Source organism: Thamnophis sirtalis, unplaced genomic scaffold (assembly GCF_051295495.1).
Source record: "Thamnophis sirtalis isolate CommonGarterSnake01/CBP01778 unplaced genomic scaffold, rThaSir2_p1.2 scaffold_3, whole genome shotgun sequence".
Classification (NCBI taxonomy): Eukaryota; Metazoa; Chordata; class Lepidosauria; order Squamata; family Natricidae; genus Thamnophis; species Thamnophis sirtalis.
The window spans coordinates 20,964,277-20,972,882 of record NW_028261383.1 but is presented as its reverse complement, the minus strand read 5'-3'; the positions used below and the strand labels follow the sequence as shown (position 1 = coordinate 20,972,882).

Genomic DNA, 8,606 nt, shown 5'->3' with positions numbered 1-8,606 from the left:
CAGAACTTGTAAATGCTCCAACACTGAAGTTTTTAAGAAGAAATTGGATAACCATTTGTCTGAAGTGGTGTAGGGTTTCCTGCCTAATTAGGGGTTTGGACTAGAAGACCTCCAAGGTCTCTTCCAACTCTGTTTAGTTTATTCTATTCTATTCTACTCTATTCTATTCTACAAGATTATTTTAATTCTTTTACTAATTATATACCAAGTCATCTCTGAACATGCCTTCTCTCTGGAATGAGCTGCTCCTGGAGCTTCGCATAATCCCCGACCTCTGGTCCTTCCGATGCGCCCTAAAAAGTTAGCTTTTCCAGCAAGCCGGCCTAGCTTAATAGAATAAAATATAGGATTAATTTGGTTGTTAATTTTATTTTTTATTGTAAATATCAATTAGGGTTTTATTGGATACTTTATTTAATGTCCCTTTTAATTTTTGTAATATGTGTTTTCTTTTATGTTGTATGTCGCCCTGAGTCCTTGGGAGAAGGGCGGCATATAAATCCAATAAACATAAACATAAATGCTATGAATTTTGCTTCAGCTGTGGAAATGACAACTGAAGTCTGCTTTCTAGATTTTTAACTACCGTAGTTTTTGCTCCATAAGACGCACTTTTTTGTTTCCCAAAAGCAGGTGAAAATGTCTATGCATCTTATGGAGCAAATATTGCTGAAGTCCTGTCCACCCGCTGGCCCCCACCTGCCAGGCGTTTTTTGGCCTCGGCGCGTCCCGTTTTTGGCCTCCATGCACCCTGGTATCATGGGAGTTTGCAATTTTAACAATTGCTCTCTTTTCTTCTTTTGATTTAGAACAAACCCTCCTTCTTGTAATTTCTTTATTTCTACTCCTAAACAATTCTACCATTAACTATTGCAGGAACTGGATATGTCTAGTCTAACAGAGACAAGGACTAGGGATGACATCATAGCAGACTTTCAATATTTGGGGGGCTGACACAGAAAAAAGGCAGTGGATCTATTGTCCAATGCGCCTGAGAGCAGGACAACTAACAGAGATTTATCAAAAAGAAATCAAACATAGAATCAAGGAGAAATTTCCTTTCAGTGAGAACAATCAATCCATGGAAATGTCTTGCCTCCAGAAGATGTGGGTGCTCCATCACTGGGTTTTGTTTTTTTTAGAGGAGATTGGATAGCCATTTGTCTGGAATGGTATAGGCCAGTGATGGCGAACCTTTTTCACCTTGGGGGCCAAAAGCACATGCGTGCTATTGCACACGCACGTTTGAAGTTTATTGATATTTGTATGCCGGCCACTCCCTAGGGACTCTGGGCAGCTTACAGACAAACAAGGGAATATATGAAGTTAAAATAGAAAATAGAAATTAAAATAGAAATACAAGTGTTTAAAATACCACAACATACATACTACTTAAAATAGGGCTGGATGCTAATTCAACGGCCCCAGGCCTGCCGGAACAGCCAGGTCTTAGTGGCCTTACGGAAGGCCGGAAGAGTAGTGTGTGCCCACCCACATAATTTAATCCCCCCCCCCCCTGTGGCATGCACATATGACCACTACCCCGTGCTGCCCCATGCATGCACTTTCTTGAAGCCTGGGGATGGTGAAAATGGCCTCCCCCGCCCCCCAGAGGCCCTCCAGAGGCCGGAAACAGCCCATTTTCCAACTTCTGGCAGGCCTAGTAGGTCCGTTTTTCGCCCTTCCCAACCCCTGTTGAGGGCATAAAACACTCCAACGCGCAAACCGTCCATTCCCAAACTTCAGGAAAGCCTCCGGAGGGAGAAAAACTGCCGAAAATCAAGGGCGAAAAACAGCTGGCCAGCACAGGCATGCGGGCTGGAGCCAACAGGGCAACACCTTGGGTGCCCTCAGAAATGGCTCTGCATTCCACCTGTGGCACGCATTCCATAGGATCCTCACGCACTGGCATCCCCCATCCCCAGTTTAGTGAAGGGGGAAGAGTCGTAATATGTCATGTTACAACCATGTGACCACGCAAGTTTTTCACCCTAGTGTAGGGTCCCCTGCTTGGAGAGTTGATCTCTTCCAACTCTATGTAATTCTGCAAGAACTTCATAAAACTGTAGCACACAGCCAATCTTCACGAGCTAAGTACTGTAGTGTCACGTTTTACTATTTCAGATGGATCAGTTCCAAAGGAAGGTTTCTAGGAGTTGAAAACAACTTGATAACATTTAATCAGTGAAAACATCTTGCAAAACGCCTCAGCAAAGACAAAGCAAGCGTGATCCCCCCTCTAAAAACCTCCAGTCGGGAGATGATGGTCAAACATCAGTTAATAAAAAGCTCTTAATAGGCATCTGTAGTTCATCTTCAAGGAGTTAAAACCATCGAGTACAGACTTGCTAGAAAGGATGGGAGGAGAGGAACTACTTCCGGATCACTCGGGAGGAAGTTGGTGTGCCGAGTGGCTTTTGTGCTCTTCTCAGGATCGAAACAGCATCTGGAAGGTGAGTTGGGGTCTGGTCAGAGGAGAGGCTGGGAGCAAGTCCGGCTGTTTGGTTTCCTCCATGATGTGGAAGAGAGAGGCTATTATGCTGAAGCATGTCAGATGCTGATCCATGTTCCTTCCCTCCCCAAATTCTGAGTCCACTGGTGCTCCATGCTTTAATACTGGTGGGCGCAATTTTCTGCTGGTGGGAAGATTTAAAAGAGTCTCCTACAAGTTAAGATTAATTCCTTGGGAATTGCTTCCCTCCAGGAGTTCTGGGTGCTAGATCACGTAAGGTGTTAAAGAAGAGATTGGACATCAATTAATCCAGACTAACAGAGTCTCCTGCCTGTGCAGGGGATTGCAGTAAAAGACCTCCAAGGTCCCTTCCAACTCTCTTATTCTGTTATAGACTTGCTGTTTTCTTGGCAACAATATTGGACTGATCTGTACCTGCTTTCTTACTTCCAAGTCTAGCCAACAACAAGCACATTATTTCCTATTGGTGCACCATCCGTGTATTAAGCAGGTTCAATTGTGCCTAATCCAGTACTTTTTAAAAGCAAAAAAAAAAGCTATTGGGGATAGCTTTTTTTGCTTTTGGGATGTTTAGTTGTATAGTTAGTCCTCACTTACCACTTGTTCCCGGAGCCTCCAGAGTTACAATGGCACTGTAAAAGCATACATTCATCTTGTACACAAATGTGTGGTCATGCTACCAGATTCAGTCACCGTGCTTCAGAAGTTCATGTGAGTAGGAAGATGTAGGGAAAGGAGTTGCACCAATTGAGATATTACTAACCACTGCACATGGATGTTCATGTGAGTAGGAAGATGTAGGGAAAGGAGTTGCACCAATTGAGATATTACTAACCCACTGCACATGGATGATGGTTGCAGCGTCCCACGCTCATTATTGAACTTTCCGGCTAGCTTTCTGAAAGGCAAAAATCAATGGGAATATTGAAAGTTGCAAGTTATGTGAAATTACCTTTACCAAACCACAGTGATTTGTTTAATAGGCAAAAGTAGTGCTTCAAATCTTGTAGAGAATTTTGGCATCCTTTCGTGAGTTAAAGCCCCCACATCTCTAAAGTTAACCCTAGAAATGTTGGATTGTAATCATTTTAGGACATTTTTCAGGTTGAAAACATGGACTTTGCACATATAAACATTTGTAGGTCCGTTTATTAGTACTTCTCTCTGTATGCATATATCTGCAAGTGGATAATCTATCCCCAGCACTTCCAGATATGCAGCCATGTGAAAAAGAAAGTACACCCTCTTTGAGTTATATGGTTTTACATATCATCCGGTCCTTAGCAATTCTCAAAGGTAGGTAAACGCAACTTCAGACGAACAATACCGCTTGACATATCACGTCACCATTTATTCTACAAAAAGAAAGACAAAATAGGGAAGCCTTGTATGAAAAAGTAACATCTTATGATTGAATATCTTATAGAGCGAACTTTAGCAGAAATAACAAAGTAATTGTTTTCTGTATGACTTTATCAGTCTGTAACATCGCTGTGGAGAATTTTGGCCCACTTTTCTTTACAACCTTGTTTCAGTTCATTGAAGTTTATAGGCATTTGTTTATGCCCAGCTGTCTTGAGCTCCAGCATTTCAATCGGATTGAGGTCTGGACTTTGACTGCAATTGCAACACCTTGATTCTTTTCTTTTTCAGCCATTCTGTTGTGGATTTGCTGATGAACTTGGGATCATTGTCCTGTTGCATAAACTGATTTTAGCCAAGCTTTAGTTGTTGGACAGATGACCTCACCTTTGACTCTAGAATTCTTTAAAATAGAGAGGAGATCATAGGAGACTCAAATAGTGCAAGGTGTCCAGGTCCTGTGGCTGCAAAACAAGCCCAAATCATCACTCCTCCATCACTCTGCTTGTCGGTTGGTATGAGCTGTTTGTGATGAAATGCTGTGTTTGGTTTTCATCAAATGTGGGACTGTGAATTATGGCTAAATGTCTCCACTTTGGTTTCGTCTCTCCAAAGGACAGTATTCCAGAAGTCTTGTTATTTGTTCAGATGTAACTTTGCAACTTTGTTGTGCTGCTATGTCATTTCAGAAAGAAGAGGCTTTCTCCTGGTAACCTTTCCAAACGAACCATACTCGTTCAGTCTTTTTCTAATTGTACTGTCATGAACTTTAACACTTAACATGCTAAATGAGGCCTGTAGAACTTCTAATGTAATGCTTGGATTTATTGTACCGTATTTTTCAGAGTATAAGACGAACCTTTTTCCCTCAAAAAAAGAGGGTTAAAATCTGGGTACAACATTTCTGGCCTCCCGAAACCCCGCCCCCTTCACCAAAATGGCCGTGCATAGCCTTTAGGAGGCTTCCAGGGTGCTCCAAAAAACAAGCCGTTTTTTGCTCGTTTTTTGCAGGGGGCAGCCCCCAGGAATACTGTACAAGCCTCCAGAGGGCTATACATGCCTCTTTTTTTGAAGATAAATAGGCCCATTTTCACAAAAAAAACCAGGCTGGTTTTGGAAGGTCCGCAGGGTGCAAAAAAATTTTTTTTGTTTGCCTCTTTAAAATCTTGGTACGTCTTATACTCCAAAAAATACGGTAATTTCTCTGAGCGTTGCACCTTCTGAAGTTGTGGTGAATTTGCTGGGACTTCCACTTACATTTCTTGAATGTTTTCCACTTATGAATGTGGAATGTAGAATGATGGAGTATAATCCTTCCTAGATAACAGAATAACAGAGTTGAAGGGGACCTTGGAAGTCTTCTGGTCCAACCCCTTGCTCGGGTAGGAAACCTATACCATTTCAGACAAACGGTTGTCCAATCTCTTCTTTAAAACTTCCAGTGTTGGAGAATTCATTCACATACAGTTCATTCAAAAAATATTCAGGGGCCCTTCACTTTTGTCAGTTTTGTTATAGAGCAGCCGGATTTTACAGTTGTTGAAATTCATTTTTTCCTCTTTAATCTACACTTAGTACTTCTGTTTTAATTTTGTCATTATGGTCAACTGAGTGTACATTAAGGAGAAAAAAACAAATTTCAACAACTGTAGAATCAGGCTGCAGTATAACAAAAGTGATAAAATGAAGGGGGTCTGAATACCTTCTGAATGCACTTTAGTTGAGCAGCAGCAATTCCTTCTCTACATTCCCCGCTGTCATCTTTACTCTTTGGCATTTAAGCCAACCTCAATGCCAGATACCAGCAAATTCCTACAACTTCGGCTTTTATAGATCACGCTTGCTTATGATAATTGATCAAGAGAACTTGATTAGCAACATTGAGTGGCTATTTAGCCTCTTCATAACTATGGAAGAAAGTGGGTATACTTTGTTGTTTTCAAAACTGTATTTGATGATAACCCTTTGCAGGGTTAAGAATTTGTGACTGACCCAAGTCAACAAGTGAATTTCATGATTGAATGCATAGTGGAACTTGGATCCCAGATGTCAAATGAGCCACGATTAACGTAAGAGATTATTCTAGTATTGTGGCATGTTTGCTTTTTCATTGTAATCTATACTTCTTTTTTTACATCTTCTGCATCCCTTTCACAAACAATAAAAGCTACATTTTCATTTGAATCTTACAGACAGAGATGATGCCAATAAGACGACACTGGACTACTGAGAATAAGAAGCAACATTGAAAAGCAAAGCAAATTTTGGCAGAAATAGAAATACTCTCCATTTCCTTCAGCAAAAACCACACAATTCTTCTCCTTCCCCAGTAGGTGAAAGACAAAGGAAAGGAAATCAAGAAGAGATTTTGAGCTGGAAATAGTAGAGTAAGCGGCACTCAAACATACATCACACAAAAAGGTGAAAGGAGCTCATTTTTCCATTTCGGAAAAAAAGGGAAATATCTGGAAGTCAGTGAGGAGGAAAAGGTCAATTGGATAGTCACATAGGGCAGACAGTAATGAAGGCCTTGCTCTTAGTGGAAGAAAAGTGCTTAAATCAAAGTACCACAAAACAAGGAGACGCACACATTTTTCATTTTCTCAAAAACGTCAGTGGTGAAAAAGCTCCATAGATGTGCCTATTTTGAGGAAAGCAGACTTCAAATCACAAGTGATTATGCAGGGGAGAATCCACTCTGGAGAACAGCTAGACTAAAGCTTTTGTCAGACCTGCTCCTTTCTGGTTCATGGAGGGATCCACACAGGAGAGATGCCCTACAAGTGCTCCCAATGTGGTAAATGCTTTAGCGAAAACAGCAATTTGCTGGTACACCAGAGGACACACACAGGTGAGAAGCCGTATGACTGTCCTGATTGTGGGAAATGTTTCATTGGAAATTCCCACCTGATGAGACACCTGAGAACTCACACAGGAGAGAAACCCTTTGAATGTCCTGATTGTGGGAAAAGTTTCAGCCATAATTCCCACCTGATGAGACACCTGAGAACTCACACAGGAGAGAAACCCTTTGAATGTCCTGATTGTGGGAAAGGTTTCAGTCAGAATTCCTGCCTGGTGAATCATCAGAGAACTCACACAGGAGAGAAACCCTTTGAATGTCCTGTTTGTGAGAAAAGTTTCAGTCAGAATTCCCATTTGGTGATTCACCAGAGGACTCACACAGGAGAGAAACCCTTTGAATGTCCTCTTTGTGGGAAAAGTTTCAGACAGAATTCTGACCTAGTAAAACACCAGAGGACTCACACAGGAGAGAAACCCTTTGAATGTCCTGAATGTGGGAAAGGTTTTAGTCAGAATTCTGACTTGGTGATCCATCAGCGCACACACACAGGAGAGAAACCCTTTGAATGTCCTGATTGTGGGAAAAGTTTCAATCGGTACTGCAGCTTGCTGATACACCAGAGGACTCACACAGGAGAGAAACCCTTTGAATGTCCTGATTGTGGGAAAAGATTTAGTCAGAATTCCAACCTGGTGATACACCAGGCAACACATACAGAAGAGAAACTGTATGAATGTCCAGAGTGTGGGAAAGGTTTCAGTTACCGTTTTGCCCTTTTGAAACATCAGAGAACTCATACAGGAGAGAAGCCCTTTGAATGTTCTGATTGTGGGAAAAGTTTCAGTCAGAATTACAGCCTGGTGAAACATCAGAGGACGCACACAGGGGAGAAACCCTTTGCATGTGTTGAGTGTGGGAAACGTTTCAGTCACAATTCCAACCTTGTAAGACACCAGAAAACTCATACAGGAGAGAAACCCTTTTCATGTGTTGATTGTGGGAAAAGTTTCAGTCAGAATTCCAACTTTGTAAGACATCAGAGAACTCACACAGGATAGAAAACCTTGGAATGTCCTGATTTTGGGAATTGTTTCACTCAGAATTCTGACCTGGTGAATCATCAGAGGACTCATACAGGAGAGAAACTCTTTGAGTATCTTAATTGTGGGAATATTTTAGTCAGAATTGCCACCTGGAGAAACACTGGATGACTCACACAGGAGAGAAATCATTCAAATGTCCTGTCTGGACAACCTTCAGGTATAAATCATCTGTTATTTCCTAAAAGGAAATCCATATGAATGAAACGTTGATGAGTTTAGAGAACAATTGAATTTCATTTCTCATCCCTCATTAGAAATGTGAGAAATTGACTCTATGAATTCTGGAGTCATTGTTTTTACTCAAACATGTCTCAGGATTAGACTTGTAGGTGCAGAGAAAAGGAATATGGAAATAGATTAATCACCTGTTTCTGGTTATCAGCAGCAGTTTCTGGATATTTCATTCACCTCAATACCAGGAAAGATTCTGGAAAAGATAATCAACAACGACTTAGCGAACACCTAGAAGCAAACAAAGTAATAGGCAAAAGCCAACATAGGTTTGTCCAAAACAGATCATGCCAGACTAATCTTATTGCATTCTTTGATAATGTGACAAAATTAGTGGACCAGAGGAATGCTGTTGATATAGTTTACTTGGACTTCAGTAAGGCATTTGATAAGGTAGACCATAACCTACTACTAGATAAAGTAGAAGAATGTGGGTTAGACAGCATCACCACCAGATGGATTCGTAACTGGTTGACCAACCACACTCAACATGTAGTCCTCAATGGAACTGCATCTACATGGAGGGAAGTGTGCAGTGGACTACCCCAAAGCTCTGTTTTAAGCCCAGTAATCTTCAACATCTTCATCAATGACTTGGATGAGGAAATAAATGGGGAACTCATCAAATTTG

General features: G+C 41.3%; 1 protein-coding gene across 1 annotated transcript in view; it reads left to right on the top strand.

The window, feature by feature from the left end:
• LOC148047474 (uncharacterized) overlaps positions 1–8,067 on the top strand; it is a 161,273-nt gene extending 153,206 nt beyond the window's left edge. Inside the window, exon 2 of the mRNA XM_087711547.1 lies at positions 6,028–8,067. Within this exon, the coding sequence (XP_087567673.1) occupies positions 6,608–7,699 (1,092 nt within the window). The 5' untranslated portion in view covers positions 6,028–6,607 and the 3' untranslated portion in view covers positions 7,700–8,067. The remainder of the gene's footprint in view (positions 1–6,027) is intronic.
• The last annotated feature ends 539 nt before the right edge of the window (positions 8,068–8,606 follow it).